Raw genomic sequence first — 22550 nt, 5'->3', positions numbered from 1 at the left:
AGTGTGTGCGTCCGCGCCTTTCTGACGCCGAGCCCGACCCCCGCTTCCGGAGCGCTGATTGGCGGGCTGGGGCCGGGGGCGGGCTGACCTCTCTCCGCCGCGCCGTCACCAGCTGGCCCCGCCCCGTGCCGGGGTCGCCGGGAGCTGAGCCAGGGGCAGTGATTTACATGCGGCCGCGGGATTGGTCGCCCGGCTCCCGCGAGGGGGAGGGGACGGGAGCGCGCACTCGCGCGTGCGTGAGCTGGCGCGCGGGGAAGGGCCGGGTCGCGCGGAGGCTCGAGCGGCCTTCGCCATTTTGTGGGGTTCTCTCTGACGCGGGAGCCGCCGCCGCCGCCGCCGCCCCCCGGAGGTAAGAGGGGCGTCTTGGGGGCTGTGGGGAGCCCGAGGCGGGCTGGGCGGCCCGGGCCGGGCCTCGGCGGACGGAGACGGCCGCGCTGGGGCTTCTCGGGGAGGTGCGGGGAGACAACGGGAGGAGGCGGGGCAGGGGTCGGGGCGAGCCTTTGTTGGGGCCTCGGAGCCGCAGGTTGGGCCCCTGGGGGGCCGCGGGGAGGGAGTAGGGGGGTGTCCTGGATGGGGAGCCCAGGGGCCTTATTTTGAGAGAATCTTGAGAGGTGAAGCCCGAGGGAGGAGAGGTGCACAGATTTCCCTCCAAAACCTCGCGAGCGGGGACACTCAGAAACGTGCCCCTTGCCCCCGGCCTGAGCGCTTCTTTCCTGCCCCAGAGGAGTGTGAGGACGTGGGACGGCGAAAGCTGTCACTTCGTGCTCCTTTCACAGAGGTGATGGGGAACGCGATGCTGACTGACCCGACCTCCTGCCGGTGCCCCACGGCTCTCGCTGCTCCCCGAGGACACCCCTCTCCTATGGAAAAACCACCGGCTCTGCCGGGGCACCAAGAACTTATGTGGAGGCTTTCACCAGCCGCAACGCGGCACCCCTAACTTGAGGGGATTCTGTTTCTTCCCTCTCAGGCTCTCAGGATGGTGAAGCTGTTCATCGGAAACCTGCCCCGGGAGGCCACCGAGCAGGAGATCCGCTCGCTCTTCGAGCAGTACGGGAAGGTGCTGGAATGTGACATCATTAAGAACTACGGCTTCGTGCACATAGAGGACAAGACGGCGGCCGAGGATGCCATCCGCAACCTGCACCACTACAAGCTGCACGGGGTGAACATCAACGTGGAGGCCAGCAAGAACAAGAGCAAAACCTCCACCAAGTTACACGTGGGCAACATCAGCCCCACGTGTACCAACCAGGAGCTGCGGGCCAAGTTTGAGGAGTACGGTCCGGTCATCGAATGTGACATCGTGAAAGATTACGCCTTTGTCCACATGGAGCGGGCCGAGGACGCGGTTGAGGCCATCAGGGGCCTTGACAACACAGAGTTTCAAGGTGAACTGCTCTGGGGTCTTGGTGGCAGAACTGAGTGGGGTCTAGGGCAAGACAGGCAAGAACACAGGACCCTGGGGCTGGCAGGGTGGTCCCTTCCATTCTATTTTAGCTGGGAATAATAGGAAGATTGTATGTTTACCATTCTTGAGATTTGCCAAATCCTTTTCAGATTGTTGACAACCACATAAAATCACAAACTCCGGGTTACTTTACCCTTCAGGCTTCACTCATTTCAATGCTGTTGGGAGTTTAAGTCTGTGGCTTACCTGCGGCTTTTGTCATGGCCAGGAAGCCTTATGTTTGAGAGGTCAAATGTGTAGAATTGATACTTTTTTTTAAAGTATATATTTTAATTGATTTTTTAAAGAGAGGAAGGGAGAGAGAGAGAGTTAGAAACATCGATGTGCCTGAAAGCAAGGTACGTGCCCTTGACCGGAATCGATCCCGGGACCCTTCAGTCCGCAGGCCGACACTCTATCCACTGAGCCAAACCGGTTTCAGCAAATTGATACTCTTTACTACTATGCGTGATGGATTGTGGTGGGCAATTTGGGGGGTGGGGAATCTGTATTTGGGGGGAATATTTGTTCAGCTCCAGCAGAGCCAGAAATCACGAACTACAGATTGTCCTCAGCTTATGTCCCAATAAACCCATCGCAAGTTGAAAGTATCGTTCAGTTGAAAATACATTTAATACTATACCATAAAGCAGTGGTCGGCAAACTGCGGCTTGCGAGCCACATGTGGCTCTTGAGCCTCGGTTTGCCGACCACTGCCATAGAGCATCATTTGTTTGCCCTTGTTATCTGCTGGCTGAAGCAGCTGTGGCTGGGCACCACTGCCCAGCATCATGAGAGTAGCATACCACATATCGATAGCCTGGGAAAAGATCAGAATTCAAAATATGGTTTCTAATGAATATGCTTTCAAACCATCATAAAATCAGACCACTGTTTGTTGGGGAATATCTGTATTCTGCCCCATCTATTATATAATCCTAAAGGTAAAAAATTCTAAAATAATTAGATTGAATGGGAATGATGGTCCTGCTTCTGAGGAGATCCCGTAAGATATTCTAGTAAGTGATATATTATTTATACCAATCATAAAGGTACATAGCTTGTCATTAATACATAGGAGGTCATCTGATGGCTCTAGAACTGTACTGTCCACAGATTAAATTGAAATTAAATAAAATTTAAAATTCAGTTTCTCAATTGTACTGCACCCACCCAGAAGGCATAAGAGGTGAGTGGCTACTGTATTAGTGCAGATATGGAACACTTCCATCATCATAGAAAGTTCCATTGGACAGCACTGTTCTACAAGGTTTTTGTTGATAGTGTCATCTTGAACCACATTTACAGCCACTTCTCAGGGTCATAGATTAACAATTTTTTGTCTGAGTGCCAGTAAGAGTTGTTAAGAAGTACTTAAGGGCCCTCTGCTAACCCTAGAAAACAGAAAAGAAGTGGAAGAGGAAAAGTTGACCAGAAAAGGGTAAGAAAGTTTGCAAAATAGAGATTACAGAGAGTGCAGCAAAAGCTCTGGTCACAGCCAGTGAGGAAGGGACGTGTGTTTTAATAAAGCAAGTTTAATTATTTTAAGTAGTAGATATCTGACTACACACGATTCATAAGATTTTTTACAATGTTTTTACAAAGATCCTTTATTTGGTTTTCATGTTCTTACCCTGACCCCTCTGGAGGAGTTACAAACATAGGCATTTTTATAACCACCTTTATCTCACCCCCCCATGACAAGAGAAAGTTTAGCATCTATAATAATAAAAGCATAATATGCTAATTAGACGGACTTCCTTCCGGACAACCTTCCAGAGGAAGCCAGGGCTGTGAGGGCCAAGCCCATTGCACAAATTTTGTGCATCAGGCCTCTAGTTGGATAGTAAGTTGCAGTTTTATAGAAAATACAATCTAGATACCAATTTATCACATTTTTTGATAAATCCTTTGCAGGTGTTTAATGAAGGTAGCATCTTAAGAATACCACTTTAGGCATCAATTGAACCTTTATATGTTAATGGCTGCCATTTAGGCTTCTGACTTGACTTCTAAAAGGAAGCAGCAGAATCTGAGTGTATGTCTTTCAGGATCTGTTCCTCTCTGCAGCAGCAGTGAATGCACCCCTAGTGAGTTAGCAAACAGCTTGCATTGGAAAACCTTAAAGCAGCCTTCCCAAGTAACCACTCAGGCAGCCACATTGGGACTATGTAAGAGTTTAGGTGTCTTGTGTTTTCCCCCAGTATGTAAACAGGCATTACACTGAAGTGCTATTGTGTGTCAGCTACATCCCCAGCCTCTGGATCCTAGCAATGATAGGAGTTCAGCAATTAGGATCACAGGTTGCCCATCTCAGCTTTTAATACTCGTTTCTGTTCCAGAACTCAGAGAAAAGAAAAAAAAAGAAAAAACTTTTATTGGGCTAGTTTTCTGGAAAATGTTGGCAATGCATTTCAGTAACTTTTAAATATATATATTTTTATTATTATTATTATTTTATTTCAGAGAGGAAGGGAGAGATAGAAACATCGATGATGAGAGAAACATCAATGGCTGCCTCTGACACGCTCCCCACCAGGGACCAAGCCTGCAACCTGGGCATGTGCCCTTGACCGGAATCAAACCTGGGACCCTTCAGTCCGCAGGTGCTCTATCCACTGAGCAAAACAGCCAGGGCGCATTTCAGTAACTTTTGAAGGTCTCAGGAAATCTTTACGTTTTCCAAGTGTTGGGTGTTGGTAAAATTTACTTTTCTTTCAGTTTTATTTGCTCTGGTTCCTTAAGATAATAGAGAAGCACAATATTTTTTCAATTATTATAAAAACTTTAGGGGGTTTAAATTAAAAGCATAGTTATAATCTTTGGGAAGATTGTGCTAGGGGAAAAAACTATCCTATTATATATCTTTTAGTTCTAGGTAAAAATGTAAATAAATAAATAAAAATAACCTACATCCTTTTCAGTTACTACTAGAAGTAGCTTTTGCCACAGATGTCTATAAACTTAGAGGTTCCAATCTTTAGATCTTTACAAGTTCCTAAAGCAGGGGTAAAGACTGGATGAATTAACAGATACATCAAGGAAAAATCATTGCTTTTTGTTTCTGAGAGAGAGAGGGAGGGGGGGGGGGGCACCCAAAATCTATAAAAGAGCAAGTTAAATTGCAGTTTTTTCCTTAAAAATGTATTTCTAAGTTTCCTGGATTGACTGATTTTTAGATTGGCATGGTTACTCTGACTTCACAATTGGAGCACAGTTCGTATCTGTCACACAGATTAATGTCACCTTGCATGGTTGAAAGACAATTTGTAACCCTCCAGTCTCAATTATAGTGAACCCTACACTTTCTATATGAATTGGAGCAAAAAGTATGTGTGTTTTTGTTCTTTGCATAGTTAGCATGTGGCCCTTAACTTCTAAGAACATTCAAATCTCTGAAAACAGTAGGATGGCTAAATGCTGCTTTCAGAGAATTATTGCTATTTGATTTCTGTTGACTGGATCAATGGAGGTGGTGGATACTGCCTCAGCTAGCACTTGGAAGTAAAAATCTGAGCACCTTTATTTCTGCTAAAGGGTTTAAGTTGGAGCCAGCAACTGCTGGAAACTGGGGTGGTAGGACTTCGACATTGGGCAGAACCGAGTGTGACTAAAGTGATGTCACTGCATGGCGCTGTTCTGGCTGCCGTCCTGAACCGGGCCGTTTCCAACAGGATGGTGGAGCGTGCGGCCTCCTATCGCATAGCTGCGTCCAGAACAAGGTCTGTCAGAGAGAGCAACCTGCTGACGTGGAGGGGGGACGTGTGTTCTGAGCAGCCCTTAAGAGTGATGTCTGTACTGGCTGTGTTTTGGCTATCATTTGAAAAGCATTGACTTGATCTCCAAAGTCTTAGGCAGTTTGAGACTAAATACTGCCCCAAATACCCGTTTTCTCAAACTGCTTTTAAGACCTTGGGTGCGTTCATCAGTAAGGGTGCCTGGGCTTGAGGGTACACAAACCCAGGGCAAAACTGTTTCTTCTCTTAGCTGCTCCTTAGTGCTGGTCATTCCCTGAATGTGGCTTGTTTGTATGGGTGCCCAGAGGACTTTAGACAAATGCTGCATTTTTCTGACAAGTAGATCATCCTCTCTAAAGAACTGTAAACGCCATGTAGGATGAAATGTTAATTATTCATTACATGGGAGCACAACATCCCTAAGAAACCAGTACTGCTTCAAGATCTCATTTTGCTGTTGAGAGACCTTGGTCAAATAGTATTCTTTTCCACAGTAGGCATGCTGAAAAAGTGGGGTGGGGTTGAAATCTGAAGTTTTATAACTTATAAAGTATGCGATGAACCAGGTATGATTTGTATAACCAGCATAGCCTTCTGAGACACCTGCAGTAATGGCTGGAGGAAAGTTGGCTGTGGTCTTTAAGCCGCAGTAACTGTTCAGACCTAATGTGGCCCTGAGTGAATCAGGGAGAGGTTGGTAAGATCCTTTCCAAATCTGGTATCACTGAGGTTTTGTTGGATATTTGATTTGGAAGAATTGGTAGGTTTTGAATTGCTACATCTCATAGTCCCATTTAAAATAAATAAAATCCCAGTCTTAGCAGTGAAAAGTGGAAACTTTCCATTTCTGTTTTGGCGGGTAGGGGGGTAGTAATGGAGACAGAAGATGAATTCGGTCTACCTAGTGTAAGTAGAAAGAGTTTCTGGTCTCTGAGGACCCAAATTTTCTAGCTCTTATCTATATTTAAACTTTAACTGCTTTTGGAGGGGTTGCTGAAACAGAATCTCAGGAGTGTGTGTATGTATGTGTGTTTAGTGCCAACTAGTTTACTTTCATTTGGGGGAGGATAAAGAATTCTCAGTGAGTTATAATAAATCTTGTATCTATTTTCTCAAGGCAAAAGAATGCATGTGCAATTGTCTACAAGCCGCCTTCGGACTGCGCCCGGGATGGGAGACCAGAGCGGCTGCTATCGGTGTGGGAAGGAGGGGCACTGGTCCAAAGAGTGTCCGATCGATCGTACGGGCCGCGTGGCAGACTTGACTGAGCAGTATAACGAACAGTACGGAGCCGTGCGCACGCCTTACACCATGGGCTATGGGGAGTCCATGTATTACAGCGACGCCTATGGAGCACTGGACTACTACAAGCGCTACCGGGTCCGCTCCTATGAGGCGGTGGCGGCAGCAGCAGCAGCTTCTGCGTACAACTACGCAGACCAGACCATGTCCCATCTGCCTCAAGTCCAGAACACAGCTGTGACCAGTCACCTCAACTCCACTTCTGTTGATCCCTACGACAGACACCTGCTGCCGAACTCCGGTGCTGCTGCCCCCTCAGCTGCTATGGCTGCCGCCGCGGCCCCCACTTCTTCCTATTACGGAAGGGACAGGAGCCCCATTCGTCGTGCTGCAGCTGTGCTCCCCGCAGTGGGAGAGGGCTATGGCTATGGGCCAGACAGCGAGCTGTCTCAGGCTTCGGCGGCTGCACGGAATTCCCTGTATGACATGGCCCGGTGTGAGCGGGAGCAGTATATGGACCGAGCACGGTACTCAGCCTTTTAAAAACTGGAGGTGAGAGTGGGGCAGGTGTGGTTAAAAGATTCCATTTAGTTCCCTTGAAAGAGACCCATGCTTTAGAGGGGAAGGTAAAGCCACCTGTTTGCTGTCAGGACATTAGTATCCTAAAGGTATAAATTACTTGCTTAAATATTTCTTTAGCTTAACAGAGGTTCATGTGGCCTGTTGAGGTTTTAGTGTTTTGACTCCAACAATCTTGTTCCTTCTGAGAGAAGAAACTGAGTTAGTGAGAATACTGTGTTAAGTGTAAGCTAATCTGGGTTACAGAAATAGTTAAGAGAACTAACATTTATTAAGTGCCCTCTGTATATATCATATAATTTAACCTACACAATAAGCCTTTAAGGTATGTTCTGTTGTAGAGAGAAGGGAACTAAGCCTCAGGTTAAGTACTTTGCCTGGAGTCATCTGATAATTGAGTAGAGCCAAAATTCAAACTCAGGCCTGGCTGACTCCTAAACCCATTATCTTTCCACTAAAGTCACTGGTGTAAACTTAAGAGTACAGAGTACAGGTTCAGGAGTTAATAATGCATGTCACAGTGAGAATTTTAACTATAACTTTAGACTTCCAATTGGCTAATAAAAATCTACTTGAGTCATTAAGCTTTATCAGAGGAACCTTTTCTAATATATAGCTATAAGCCAAATACAGTTTATAAATTTTCGGTGTTTAGTTATAAGACACTTGCTTGAAATCTGAATGTTTTGATGCCACTGTCCCATGCAGTCCCTTATCTAGAGCAGCGGTCACCAACCTTTGTGGACCACCAGTTGGCGACCTCTGCTCCAAATGTTTCTTTAAGGTTTCCTTAAACCAGTGGTCGCCAAACTTTTGGACCTCATGGACCACCTGTTGGCGACCCCTGATCTGGAACGCTGATCTGGAACATCTCATTGGATCGTAAGCCGTATCTCTGCATAGTCAGTGATACTTTCATAGCCTGATGCGTCCCTTTTTCCCCAGCAAGTTTGGTTTGGTTTGAGAATATTTAAGGAACTAGATAACTGGGTAATTTTGGATGTGTATAAAATCCCACTGGTGACCCTGGGAATTTAATGTTTCCTACTTCAGAAAATGTATGCAAAGACGTTAGAAGGGCAAGAGTAATAAGACTGATACATCTCTTCAAGCAGAAATGGTATCACGACAACTATTTATTTTCCTGGTTTTCCTTGTACCTTGAAATTGAGAATCACTTGAATGGGAGGCCTAATAGCAAAGTTAAACTTAGTTACCATGAGTTTTCAGGGTACCTAACTTATCCCTTTGGTAGATACTTAGAAAAAAACAAAGCAGTAGGAACTGCCCTTTTTCATAGAGAGAAGCAAATTTGGCAGGAACTTATGACCATGAGACCAGGACAAGACTGGGATCTCCTGAGACCACTGTCCAGTCGTGTGTTCATATACATGAAGTTGATAACCTTACAACTTGTGTAGTTTGCCATTACTTTTACTTTTAATACAGCTGAATCTGCCATGAAATGGGATATGCCTCTAAAATAAGGTGATATTATCCATCAGATAACTCCTCTTGAATGTTTCAAAGTTAAATATTAAGTTAGTATATAGTATTTTAAAGTGAATTTTGAGTGCAAACAGTGGTTGTTCAACTAACCTCTTTTTAACGATGACTTTTAAAGAAACTTACCTTCCAGGTGTGAACCTCAAATGGACTGAATAACCCTGAGTTGGTTGCAGTCCCAGGAGCCTGATGGTAATGAGGCTGCCAGGATGAAATACTCCAGAACTGTTGGGGATCCAATTTCGGGTTTCACTCTAGCAGAACTGATTCAAGAACGTCACAGCTTTTGAAGTCCATTGGCACAGATCAAGACCAAGATTTGGCCCTTTGTCTGTAATAAGTAGAGGAGCTTGGTGTGAGTTAACTTTTTTTTCCCCCCAGCCATTGGTGTCTGGAGCTTCCATCATCAGTGGAAGAACTAGAGAATTTTAGGATTTCTTCTTTTGATTTGATAAGGGAGATGTGGTCAATTAGGGGAACTACTCTTAATAGAATTATGGTTCTAAATCTATGACTGACCTGTAGGTATGTTAGAGGGTAAATAAACACTCCTTGATACTTATTTACTGTGAAAGATTAAGATGAAACAAATTTAGAATAGAGCAGTTAGCCATATTTGAGATCTTAGCATCTTCTGCTTTTCCTGGACCCAAAAATTAAATTACAGTTCTTGGTAGTCTGTATGCCCTTTGGTATAGTGAGAATAGCTTTGTATCACAGAAGTTGTCTTGCCTAAAAAATAGGTAAGAAAATGAGAAATATGTGTTTATCAACACAGCAGTCTTCCAGATAGATTGCTTCTAGTTCTATTATAGCTATAAGTAGATTCCTATATATAGTCATGATCATGAGTCCTGGGTAATTACATGGGATAAGTTTGATCCAGTCTGACTCGGTTTTGTTTTGTTCTTTGTTCTTTTCCCCCTGGAATGCAGGACAGGACCAGGGCCCTTGTACTCGGAGCCAAGCTGCTCTCCAGGCAGTGTGTAAGCCTCTTGTGTTGTGCTCTCTTTCAGGTAGGATAATTGTGGATGAACCCTCGGGCTGCGGTCATATAAGAGAACTTGCTTCGCGCGGTCCCCTTTGCCGGGATGTTTCCATTGCTTCATGTTTCAGTAAACAAAGGAGTTTGTGACCAACTATGTTTTCTTTCTTAATTTAATTCTTCTAAGTTGACTTTTCTTTTTTCTTAATATAAGGGTCTATAGCCTTTCATTCTATTCCTTATATTCCCAGCCTCTGAGCAGCCTTAGGTAAGGATTATGCTGGCACCCCTTTTCCTGTACAGTGGAACCCTTACCTTGCTTTCCGTAGGAGTTGAATCCTCCTTCCTGTCTACCTGAAACATCTCCTTAACCTTTAAAATGACCATTTAGTGGCAAGCAACCTTTTCCTCTTCGGTTAGCTTTGGACTTAACATTGAAGCTAATCTTCTGCAATTGCTAGGACCACTGGGGTGGGGATGTTTGTTTTTTTATGTCTGACATGTGATCGTGGTACAGCATTTGCTGAAATTGAGCCTTGTTTTGCTCCACTCCCCCTTTTTTTTTTTTTTTTAATATTTTGACAAATAAACGTTTCTAACACTTAAGTATCTTTGTGTGAAATTTTACAACCATTATCATCTTCGCAGTTGTGCTCAAATTACAAAATTCAAGTGAATTCAAATTTAGATTGTAGAAGTATTCAGTGAAGTAATGTGGCCTCAGCAGAGGATGGGGAAAAGTTAGCTAACTAGCATTTGAGACATTGATAAACATGCTCCTCCTTTCTAAAAAGCAGAGCTACACTTTCCAGTTTAAAGGCTAGCATACCCAGGAAGCAGGAACAGAGTAAGCTGCACAGGGAAAAGCCTGCATCGGGAAAAGGATGAGCCAGAGCATCCCCAAGGACCTTTCAAGTTAATTCCATTTGACTTCAGAGTGTGTTTGTTTAAATTCACTTACAAACTATTTTAAGAGTTCTCTTTCCATTGTGTTAATATTCTGCTAGGATTAAACTTTGGCTAAAATGAATAAGATAGTTGTGATAGGTCAAAAGAAAACATGTCATAATATTTTGAGCAGAAAAAAGAGGATATTAATGATTGGCACTGACAACATTCTGCAATGAAATTTGTCCTCTAGAATTTTTTACAAAAAGATTTATAGACATTTTTATTACTATTACTTAGATCCCCATAAATAATTTTAATGACAGATTCAACCCTACTTAAATTTTATTGTATCCTATATGGATTTTGACATGTAAATTCTGACTGCCCTGGCTGCTGTGGCTTGTTGGTTGGGCACTGTCCTGTGCACCAAAAGATTGCTTGTTCAATTCCGTCAGGACACATGCCCGGGGAATGGAGGTCCCCAGGTGGCAACCATTAATGTTCTGTTCTAGCATCAATGTTTCTCCTTTCTCCCTCTCCCTTCCTCTCTAAACATCAATTTAAAAAAATTTAATTTTGATTACCTGTGACTGTAATTCAAAGTATTTCCCCCACATATTTTATCCTTACACTGAAAATAATCCTGACCTGGGGGAAGCAAAATTTCCCCCTGCTTTCTGGGGGTAGGATACAACAATCCAGAGAGGTTAACCTGTCAGTACATATATTCCAACTAGTAGTGAAGTACACAAAAAAAGAATAAAGCAAAGATACTGGGATTTCCTTGTGATTGATCTGCAACATACCCTGCAAAGCAAAGAAATATGTACAGGTTTGCTGGCCTCACCAAAATCTCCAGTTCTGTGTTAACAGTGGATTCTGCAAAAACAGTTCTACATCAACACTGTCAGTAAAACACTATCAGTAATGTTGGAAGTGTTTTATATCTGTGCTGTCCTATTTGTAGTTACTAAGTATTTAAAATGTGGCTTGAGAAACTGAGTTAATTTTTTTTGCCCTGAAAATGTGTCAGATTTTTTTTTTTCCCCCCGCCTTGAAAACACAACTGGACAACTGGAGAACAGCTGGTGAAATGCCAAGGGAGGAGGGGTCTGGCGTGGCTACAATAGATCTACACAAAGTCCTAACAGTATGTGTGGCTGAAGCTCAGTGAGCAAAGGAAAGAGTAAATTTGTAGAGCTACGAGGAGGCAGAGCACAAGGGGCTAAAGGCTTGTCCATGGAATCTGATCTTTAGTCTAAACAAGAAACTCAGGATTAAGGGGGAGGTGGAATAAACGGTGATCCAATACTTGACTTGGGATGGTGAACACAATATCTATATTAATAAGAGTAATATACTAATTAGACCAGGAGACCTTCCAGACAAAGCCATGGTGGAGGGGCTGAGGTAGAGGCAGTGAGGGACGATCAGGCCTACAGGGGAAAGCAGTTGTGGGGGTCAGGCTGGTAGAGGTAGCAGTGGAGGGGGGGGGGGGGCGCTCAGGTTGGCAGGCAAAGGTGGTTAGGGGCAATCAGATAAACAGTGGTTAAGGGTGATCGAGCAAGCAGGCGAGCAGTTAGGAGCCAGTGGTCCGGGACTGCAAGAGGGATGTCTGACTTCGGGATTGGGCCTAAACCGGTAGTCAGACATCCTCCAAGGGGTCCTGGACTGGAGAGTGCAGATGGGCTGAGGGGAACCCCACTACCACCACCTTGCATAAATTTCATCCACCAGGCCTCTAGTCTATATAATAGAGCTAATTAGACCAAATAGAACCACTGGCTTCAGACCTTCCAGATGAAGCCAGCCTGTTAGAGCTGACTGAGACGTAGCTGGGGCCGTGAGGACAGAGCCCCTTGCATGAATTGCATGCATTGGGCCTCTAGTGTATGTGTGTATGTTGGTATATGACAAGTTCCATTTTATTCAAGCTGTGTCTGAAATATTATACATTCAAGCAAAAATATCAAATGGGAAGTAGGATATGAGGCTGGAGTTTGGGAAATGTGAACTGGTGATATAAATTGGGGAATTCTGTATACAAAATGGCATGTGAATCCACAGGATCACCAGAGACCAAAATCTGAACCATGGAGCCTCCAAAATCAAGAGCTCAGAGAGAGCCAACACCGGTTTGGCTCAGTGATAGAGCGTTGGCCTGCGGACCAAAAAGTCCCAGGTTCGATTCTGGTCAAGGGCATGTACCTTGGTTATGGGCATATCTCCAGTAGGGAGTATGCAAGAGGCAGCTGATCAATGATTCTCTCACATCGATGTTTCTAACACTCTATCCCTCTCTGTAAAAAAATCAATAAAATATAAATTAAAAAAAAAAGAGAGGAAACAGCAGAGGAAATTGAGAAGGTAGGAAAACCCAGAGGATCATGTCCTGGAAATCAAATGAATTAAGTGTTAAGGAATATAGTAATCACCTATGTCAAGATACTAATACCAAGAATATAAACAGGTAGATGAAGACTGAGAATTGACCAGGGACTGAGGGGGTTAACTGCAAAGCAGCACAGGTGACAAACATGTTCTATATCCTGACTGGGTTGATCGTCATACACTCAAAATATGTCAAATTATACTCTTAAAAATTGTGTAATTTGTGAAAAATGGCAATAAAGCCATTTTTTAAAAAGCACATCACATAATACTCCTCTGTTTAAATCAAACAATGTAAGGCTATTTCACTCAGAATAAAGGCCAAAAAAGCCCTAGATGATCGTCGTTTAACTATCCTACCTTCTCTTCTACTCCTCTCTCATCACTCCACTCTTGCCCCCGTGTCCTATTAAAATAGCTCGGCTACAATCCCAGACCTTGGGGCCCTTTCTCAAACTGTTCTATTTGGAATTCTAGAAGTCTATTTGGCTCTCATCTCATTCAAGTCTGCTCAAATCTCCATCTCTCAATGAGGCTTGCCACCCTATTTATTACAGTAATCTGCACACCTATATATTCCTCTAGCTCAGTGGTTCTCAATCTTTTTAATGCCTCGACCCTTTAATACAGTTCATGTTGTGGTGACTCCAACCATAAAATTATTTTCGTTGCAATTTCATAACTGTAATTTTGCTACTGTTATATTATAAATTGTAATGTAAATTTCTGTGTTTTTTGATGGTCTTAGGCTCTACAGCAGTGGTTCTCAACCTGTGGGTCACAACCTGAGAACTGCTAGCAGGGTCACCTAAGGTCAATGATTCTCTCTCCACTGATGCTTCTACCTCTCTAAAATCTATACATATATAATTTATTCACTCCAGAACTGTAGGCATCGGAGCACTTTACACCTTACAGAGTACCGCACTATTTATTGAATCAATGAATACTGTTAGTCTCCATCTTTTAAAACTTGCTAATCCCACCCATCAGACCAAGGAATAGATCAATAAAAGTTTAGATTTGTGATAGATCTTTTAAGAGAAAAAGGGAACCACCCTCTAAAAAGTGGTGAATAACCAAACCAACTAGATAAGATAAAAAAAAATGGGAGCAAAGTACCCAGCCTAGATATTCGTCATAGTCATAATCTTAGTCATTGACCACTTCTGGCCCATAGGAGTAACTATTCCCACCTCCAATCCTCTTTACTCCAACAGTATTCCTGGAACTGTTATCTTAATCATGACCTCTCATCAAAAACAGCTTCCAAGTTCAGCAATTATTTGTATCCTGAGGGTAGAATAAAAGATTGTAACTGACAGAAAAATGCAATAGAGGACACATGGATCACCTATCACAAGGTTTCACATAGGGCAAATATTCAATAAATTACAAGTTATATTAATACAGAGGTATTCCCATCTAGGCCACCTATGAACAAGAAGCAGTCAGGGTAGAAGCATTTAGTACAATTCTGAAAAATCGCCCAACTTAAGACAGCTTTTTCTTATTTCCCATCACCACAACCACTCTTCCTAAAGGCATGACTAGCATACAGTAGGTGCTCCGTATTTGTTGAAACGATTCTGGGAAATGCCCTAATTAGGTACTGCCCTAAGTGTTAAAACTGGAGCAAGAAAGTATAGACAAAAATAAAATCTGGAAGACAATGTTTTTAATAGAAGCACAGAACTAAGAAGTGGCTGCCTCTTCCCTGCCCTCACCAATCCATCCTCATTGTTAAATAATCTAAAACTCAATGCGAGGTCCTTTTTTTATGCCATTCATTGTAAAGGCTGTAAGTACAAGTAATGAGGTACTAGTGAATGTTTGTCAGCTATACAAATAAGATGGTGAAAGGTATTAAAAAGTGTTACTTACTGGCCTAGAAGTAGTAGAATACTGTTGAAGCCATAACCCCACCACCACCACCACCCCATGACATAAAAAGTGAATGTTCCCTCAAAAATGTCCTTTTCTTAAGACCTCTTCCTTGGAAGTAAGTCAAACTAAATGTATTGACTGGGAAGCTGGAATGGTAATAGTAAGGGGCGGGAGATGACTGTTTCTCAAGCAGGAAAAGACCTACAGCTCAAAACTACTGGTAAGCAATTAGTTTTACAATTTCAAGGTGGACCGATGGGGGTATGTAAGTCTTTACTGGAATAAGGCTGCCTGACTCTGTCCTTCTGTATTAACCCTTTTACCTTTTACAATAAAGAAAATAAACAGTGATGTCCTCCCAGAGCTGAATGTCAAACTTTACATCCTCCTCTCCTTTCTGGGGACAAATGAGGCCAAACAAGAACTCTCTCACAGCACACACATTCCTAAGTTGAAAAGCCATTTATTTCACTGGAAAGAAAAACAAAGTGATCCAACTCTGTGTCCACCTGCCACAAGCCTTTGGGCCAGAGACTCAGAGGCAGTGACTCTCCCCAGGGTCGTTCCCAAATCCAACACAACGGAAGCAGGAGGTGAGGATGGCACAGCCCCACCAGTTTCTGCACTCAACGAGGCCTGCTAGGAACAGAACATGAAAGGGAAGCTACAGAAGTATTGAAGGACAGGAAGATGGGCAGGAAGGAGGAGAAGAAGAGGTGGTCTGAACTTAGCAAGGTAAATTAAGGTCCACGATTCCTGAGGGACTGAACGCACAGAGCCGAGAACTTCCCGGAGACGGGTACCATGAAGGGCGTATTCTCATGCACAACTGCAGCGTGGGATTTCAGCCCACACACATCCCACCTGAAAGAGAGCACAACACAGGGGCTTTACAGCAAAGCTCAAAAGGCCTTTCCCACTTAAAACCTCCAAGAACATCTCTACAAAGTCTGGTAACATGACTTGTTAAGTTTACTTACTTGTACCCATCTCCAGTATGTATCACAACACTCTAAAAGGGAAAAAAGCCTGGAGGCCAGAGAATAACTAGGAAGGTCAGGCAATCCCAGTCTGGGAATTTTCTTTAGATTAATTGTAAATTTTCTTTCATGAGAGTAGGTAAAGAATTGCATTTCCCTTGATGTTAACATTAGCATTTCTCAGAGAAAGTAATTCCACATCACCAACTGTATGTAGAAGGTAGGGGAAAGGGAAAGGTTCCAATTAGCTCTCTGGGGTAAAAAGTCAAAAGTATGTTTGAATCTGGGAGTTACTACCAAGGTCCAAGTTACTACCAAGGTCCAAGTTGCAGACCATTCAAAATCGAGACAAAAGCAGCATCAATTCAACAAACTGTAAGACCTGAGGACATCCCACTCTGCTTAAGAATGTACTAGAGGGCATATGTGAATTATACACAGTTTCTTTTCCAGCCCTGAGTAATTTCCTACCTAATAACCCTAGGCAAGTTACATACCTTCTGCCCAATGTCTGGGGCACACTGGGGAATGCGCAAAACGCAAGGGCATTATGAATCACCCTTTAATACAACAGCAATCTCAGACACCTGGAGCCCATGCTGGCAAGCATCACTCCAGTAAAACCAAATGGCTCATGGGACTCAAAATGTGTAGATATAGAAAAACGCCAGAGGACTTGAGGTAGAGCTGGTAGTTCAAGAGGATTAAATGCCCATAATTAGTGGGAACGGAGTGATCTAGTTAAGGCAACGATTTTCAGCTCATGGCACACGTAAACCGATTACTAAAATTCTGTGGCACACCAAAAAGTGTACCTTTTGTCCAGCTGACAAAAAATAAAAGTATAATTTTGACTCATTCACCCTGGACAGTTACTGTTGTGCTGGCTGTTATTTTTTTTTATCATTTAACCTTCTAAGGCAGCGGTCACCAGCCACACCTGCTGCTCCAAAGGTTTCCCAACGGTCGCCAACCTTTTGGACCTCACGGACTACCAGTTGGCGACCACTGATCTAAGGGAAAAGAGGTCAGTGTCCCTGATTAAATAGTCAGGTATTATATTTTTAAAACTCTTGAGCATATGGATTGAAAATCACTGGCTTAGCCGAAACCCGTCTGGCTCAGTGGATAGAGCATCGGCCTGTGGACTGAAAGGTCCCAGGTTTGATTCCGTTCAAGGGCATGTGCCTTTGGTTGCGGGCACATCCACAGTAGGGGGTGTGCAGGAGGCAGCTGATCGATGTTTCTAGGTCTCTATCTCTTTCCCTTCCTCTCTGAAGAATCAAAAAAATATATTTTAAAAATGTGTATTTAAAAAAAAAAATCACTGGCTTAAAGCAAAACTCTCAACCCTGGAGAATAAAATTCACAGGCGATATCCATCTTTAAGAAGTGGAGAGATGTCCAAGCTAACCCTGTGGGGACAGTGTATAGAACAAAGTAAACGGGTTCTTATAAGACAGATTCTAAGACAAAGCAAGTGCACTCTTCAGGAAATGAATCTTGAGCTGTGTGGAGAAGGGGGTTTGAGTCTATGCCCCCGATTCCTTATCGAACTCAATTTTATAAATTAAAGATACCTTTCCTCCTCTCTGCCCCAACCTAACATCAAATAACGTTTTTTATAAAGTTCATAGAGGATGAACTGTTCAGGAATGTCAGAAATATGCTGCTTCAAGATTGTGATGCTGCCATTTGGGTAGTCTTCATAGTAACTGGGACTTGAGCAGTGATGACCAGTTAACTATACAGTTATTGATTTTATCACTACAGGTCATAATCAGACCTGTCACACATTACAAAGCAGAACAGGAAACTTGCAGACCTTAGTAATGTCACATACCTAGAAATTTCAACAAAGGCTCTGAAAAAAAACAACACACCTTAGTCTAAATGTCTGGGTCTTAGTTTCAGTTCATTTATAGCACATAGGTGTGACCCAAGATTCATCTCACCATTCTGTTTTTCCAGACACTGAATCAGATGGACTCCTACTACCAGGATCCCTGGAAAAATAGCTGTGAGTGGTAAGGGTGTTTACATATTTCAGAAAGTTAACTCGTTAGGACTTTTTCCTAGCCTCTGAACCATGCTAGTAACCTTACCTTAACCCTGCAAAAGCAAGCAAGCAGAGCAGCCTAACTGGAGCTTTTAGGCTGTAGGAGGGACGGCAAAACCAGAACAGGTGACACCCCACCGCTCTCACCTCAAGCTTTAAAAGGCTGAATACCGCGCCCGATCGTACTGCGCCCGATCGTACTGGGACCGATCTGCATACTGCGCCCGGTCTGCGTACTGCGCCCGGTCTGCGTACTGTGCCCGCTCTGCGTACTGCTCCCGCTCATACCGGGCCATGTTGTACAGGGAATTCCGCGCGGCCGCTGAAGCTTGGGACAACTGATTGTCATGCCCGTAACCGTAGCCCTCTCCAACAGTGGGGACTGGGGCTGTAGCGCGACGCAGGGGGCTCCGATCCCGCCCGTAATATGAAGAGGAAGCTGCAGTAACAGCAGCGGCTGTAGCAGCAGCTCCCGAGGTCGGCAACAGGTGTCGATCGTAGGGATCGAGAGAGGTGGAGGTGAGGTGATTGGCCATGGCTGTGTTCTGGACTTGTGGCAGCTGGGACAAGGTCTGCTCTGCGTAATTATACGCGGAGGCAGCTGCAGCCGCCACCGCCTCGTAGGAGCGGGCGGCACGGCAGCGCTTGTAGTAGGCATCGAGCGCTCCGTACGCGCTGTTGTAATACGACTCCCCATAGCTCATGGTGTAAGGCGTGCGCACGGCTCCGTACTGCTCATTATACTGCTCGGTAAAGTCTGCCACGCGGCCCGAACGATCTATCGGACACTCTTTGGACCAGTGCCCCTCTTTCCCGCACCGATAGCAGCCGCTCTGGTCTCCCATCCCGGGCGCAGTCCTAAGCCGGCTGGTGGACAACTGCACGTGCATTCGTTTGCCTTGAAGAAACAGATGCAAGAAGGGTTGCTATCACTCTCAGTCATAGCCCCGGCCCCTACCCCCGACACTGGTCATAGCCACGGCTTTACCTCCACAATGCTAATGCAGGACTCAATGCCACGTTCGTTTGTTTGTTTATAAAGTCCAATAAATAATTTTAGTATAGTGACCTGATTTCAGACAAAGATTAGATGAAGAAATGTTTCCACTCTAACACCTAACACTAGTGTAATGCTTAAGAAAGAAACCAATCTTGCACAAAAACAAGTATCTCATTCTGTACCAAATAACTGAGTGCAAAAACTCCTCTGATCAGTGGACCACCGAATGTCAAAAGAAACCACAAGATTGCTCAGCAAGATTCTGGAACTCCCATCTTCACTATCAGAGGCTCTGATTTCATTAAGCAAAGGAATGCAAAGACTAGTACCCCCAGACTTCCGCCCCTCTCCAAAATCAGAGGGAATAAAATAAGACTCTGAAGCTAACCCTAACAGAGGCTGATCCAGACTTGATCACTGAGTGAGACAGGCGATTTTCAGGTTTTTGAGGAAAACACTCATGAACTGGGGCAAGAAGAGTGAAATACCAGTTGAAGGACCGCCCACTCATTAACTGGTTCTGCCATTCCTCCTAACAAGGGTACTTGACAATCTGACTAACTTAGATGACCCCTCGTGGAATCAAAGGAACCAGGACCGAGTTCTCAAGTTGCCTAAATTTTTAAAAAGATTATGAAAAATATGGAAGAATGTGAAAAGTGAATAACCAGTAATATTAGTCGGTGGACCAATCTGTTCATTTTAGCAAGGTTAAAGTACTTTTCCCCCTTAAACTAGGGATCTGAGATTCTAAGAATATGCACTTATTACTATATTTTTGCCAAAAACTACAATTTGCATTCAGGAATGCAAAATATCACTTTTGAAAACCTAACCAAAAAGAAAGCAACAACAAAAACATTTTTCTCTAAAAGTTTAAATTAAAAAAAAAAGTTTAACTTTTAAAACTTTTCACAGAAGCAGTTTCCACCTTACATGATCTACCAATTTAATGGTAAGCAAAAGTCCAGCAAAAACTTTCTAATGCAACTGGCTGTGATGCAACCAAACATGCAGATGTCAAAGAAGTGAATGGTGAGAACTAGGGGAGAGTCAACAGGTCATCTGTTCATTTAACATTACAGAAAGTAGTAAATACACAATTTCACCTGCAAAATTAAAATTAGATTATGTGAGGCTAGAAAAGGAAGAGGCAGAAGGGTCAAAACACTAAAAAAGCCATGGTTAAACATTGGTGAGTGTAGGCTGCAGGTTAAGAGTTAAGATGAGTGCTTTAAGGTGCTAACCTATATCCCTCTGGCATTTGGCCACAAGGCCACTTTGGCATCTAACAAAATAAAAGAAATAAGTGTAACCAAGTAACCAACCAAGTACATCCAAGATATATAGGATCATTATTAAATGTCCTGAGATAAGCTAGTTTTTAAAATATCTATATGTTGGCCCTGTGGATAGTGTCAGTCTGTGGAATGAAGGAGCCCAGGTTAGATTCGTCCCCATTGGGGGTGTGGAGGCAGCTAATAGAAGTTTCTCTCTCATGGATGTTTCTAGCTCTCTATCCGTCTCCCTTCCTCTCTGTAAGAAAAAAAAAAATCAATAAAATATATTTTAAAGTAAAAATAAAATAAAAATCTCTATTTTTTATGACAAACAATAAATACAGTTCATCCTTTAACAAAATGGGTTTGAACTGCGTGGGCCCCCTTATGTCCACAAAATTCAAACTAGTATTGTCCCAAGAGCCAACTGTATTTTCAACTGAGGGTGGGAATCCACTGATGCAGAAGGCCAACTGAAATACTAGGATTTTCGGCTGTGGAGTGAGCCAGCGGCCCTAAGCCTCGTGTTGTTCAAGGGTCAGCTCTACACCCAATATTGAGAAACTGAAACGGGAAAGGACCACTAATATAAAATGTTATTCTACATAAAACTCTAGTAGGCAGCATTAAGGAGAATGGCAAATAGTAAGAAAAATAGGACAAGAATAAGTATAAGTAACGGAGAGCCTGGAGTTCAATGCTAAAGGATGTGTCCCTCCTTACACAGAACTGCTACAAGCAGACACCACCACCTCTTCTGTATCTGCACATAAGTATAAAAGGGTGTCCAAAAATTAGGTGTCAGGCCACAAATCCTCAACAAGAGCTGCGATTTCTCCCAATTAAGTTGTTGACACGAAATAATTCTCAACTTACCAATTAAAAAGGAAAACAAACTAAACTCTAGAGACCTGTGACATTTCTCCTCAATAATTAAAGCACAGCAACACCCACGATTACTTGGGGGAATGATCAGACCTCCAGCTCTAAGAAAGGTCCAATTTGAGGAAATAAACAGCAAAGATAGCAGCAACAGGAAAAGCAGCGGCCACTACCTGGTTTGGACTAAAAAGGTTGGGACGTAGGTTAAAAGTGTAGCAAGGAGTTGTGGGAATAACCCAATAATTTACAATCAAATGGAAAGGGCTCTTTTTTGACACTGGGGGCAAAGGGGGTAAAAGAAGAGTTAACTCACCATGGTTACCACCCCCTTCACGATTGCTACTCTTGGCACAGATTAGATCTTAAACCAAGAAGAGCCACCTTCAAAACACAGTGACAGTGCAAGCATCACTCACACCGCCCTTCAGGCACACTACAACAATCCATCTAGTCACCCCTCTGTTCAAGAACTGTACAGTCACCCTCCCCCAACCAGTGAGAAAACACTGCCACTACTGCCTCCCCCCATATCTCAGTACGTCCGCCTCAGAAACCCTGAAATTAGCCTTTTAATTGTAAAGTGGCCTCAAAACAAACAATCTTGGTAACAGCACCAGGGGCAACCCCTTAAAAACACCTGAAGGGTTTCAGGGTTTTGGGCTTGCGTGCTGGGTCCCCAGTGTAGGTGTGCAGGAGACAGCCAATCAACCATTCTCCCTCATCGTGGACGTTTCTATTTCTCTTCATTGATGTTTCTATTTCTCTCTCTCTCTTCCTCTCTGAAATCAATAAAAATATACTTTAAAAAAAAAAAAAAAGACACCAATTATCTAAAGACTAATCATCTTTACTGAAAAATTATGAATTGGGATGAGGTGGAGAGTTTAACAAGGATTCTACTCTTAAATGTGTTGCTGAAACAGCTTTTGCCAGTTTCTTCCAATAAAAAAATGATGCATAAATCTGATACAGGCATGCCTTGCTTTATCATGCTTTCAAATATTTTTCTTTTTTTCAAATTGAAAACTCTCCACCACCAAAAAGATTGCAACTCACTTTGACTCCCTTTATTGCCATACTGCTTCACTGCAGTGGTATGGAACTGAACTGAGTATCTCCCAGGCAGGTCTGACCTGTGCTGCCCGCCCCCTGCCCTTGCCCCCAATACAAAATCACTAGGCAAACCTTAAGAAAGGAATGCTGCACTAATAGGCATAAAAAAAGGGGGGGGGGGGGGCCTTAGGGGCTCCAAACTAAAGCCAAATGGCTTTTCCTCCCAGTCTTGATTTGCCTAAGGTAAAGCCTCTAAACCCCAAGCATTCTTTTCAGGTCCATTACTTACTCTTCGCCATCAGCCAGCCAGCCACCAGCTGTATTTCTCTACCCCACACCTCCCTTGATCGTTCCAGCCTACTTTCCGCACCCAGCCTGTGCTCAGCCCTCTTCCCCAGAGGGTGGTTCACCTTGAAACTCTGTGTTGTCAAGGCCCCTGATGGCCTCAACCGCGTCCTCGGCCCGCTCCATGTGGACAAAGGCGTAATCTTTCACGATGTCACATTCGATGACCGGACCGTACTCCTCAAACTTGGCCCGCAGCTCCTGGTTGGTACACGTGGGGCTGATGTTGCCCACGTGTAACTTGGTGGAGGTTTTGCTCTTGTTCTTGCTGGCCTCCACGTTG

At 43.7% G+C, this 22550-nt stretch overlaps 2 protein-coding genes across 10 annotated transcripts in view; one reads left to right on the top strand and one right to left on the bottom strand.

Moving 5' to 3' along the window:
* The first annotated feature begins 211 nt into the window (after positions 1 to 211).
* On the top strand, positions 212 to 10105 carry LOC118706984 (RNA-binding protein 4B). Of its 8 annotated transcripts, none has more exons than XR_006740193.1 (4): positions 212 to 349; positions 971 to 1391; positions 6305 to 8869; positions 9450 to 10105. XR_006740193.1 is itself a non-coding variant. In XM_036416753.2 (4 exons), the coding sequence occupies exons 2-3, from the start codon at positions 980 to 982 to the stop codon at positions 6970 to 6972; spliced, it is 1080 nt and encodes a 359-aa protein (XP_036272646.1). In that variant the 5' UTR covers positions 212 to 349; positions 971 to 979; the 3' UTR covers positions 6973 to 6981; positions 9450 to 10105. The 8 variants fall into 8 exon arrangements, 6 of the variants coding, with proteins under 6 accessions (XP_036272646.1, XP_045429766.1, XP_045429765.1 ...); XR_006740194.1 differs by having other exon boundaries at positions 9531 to 9653; XM_036416753.2 differs by having other exon boundaries at positions 6305 to 6981.
* A 5009-nt stretch (positions 10106 to 15114) lies between these two features.
* Positions 15115 to 22550, bottom strand: part of LOC118706979 (RNA-binding protein 14) — a 23147-nt gene continuing 15711 nt past the window's right edge. Inside the window, exons 4-5 of one of the 2 annotated variants that reach the window (XM_036416744.2) lie at positions 22333 to 22540; positions 15115 to 15532 (exon numbers count right to left, since the gene is read on the bottom strand). In XM_036416744.2, the coding sequence (XP_036272637.1) occupies positions 15513 to 15532; positions 22333 to 22540 (228 nt within the window). In that variant the 3' untranslated portion in view covers positions 15115 to 15512. The remainder of the gene's footprint in view (positions 15533 to 22332; positions 22541 to 22550) is intronic. The other variant, XM_036416743.2, reaches the window with a different exon arrangement.

This window comes from Pipistrellus kuhlii, unplaced genomic scaffold (assembly GCF_014108245.1).
Source record: "Pipistrellus kuhlii isolate mPipKuh1 unplaced genomic scaffold, mPipKuh1.p scaffold_m20_p_56, whole genome shotgun sequence".
NCBI lineage: Eukaryota > Metazoa > Chordata > Mammalia > Chiroptera > Vespertilionidae > Pipistrellus > Pipistrellus kuhlii.
Note: the sequence above shows the minus strand (reverse complement) of the source record. Positions and strands in the feature narration are given on the sequence as shown.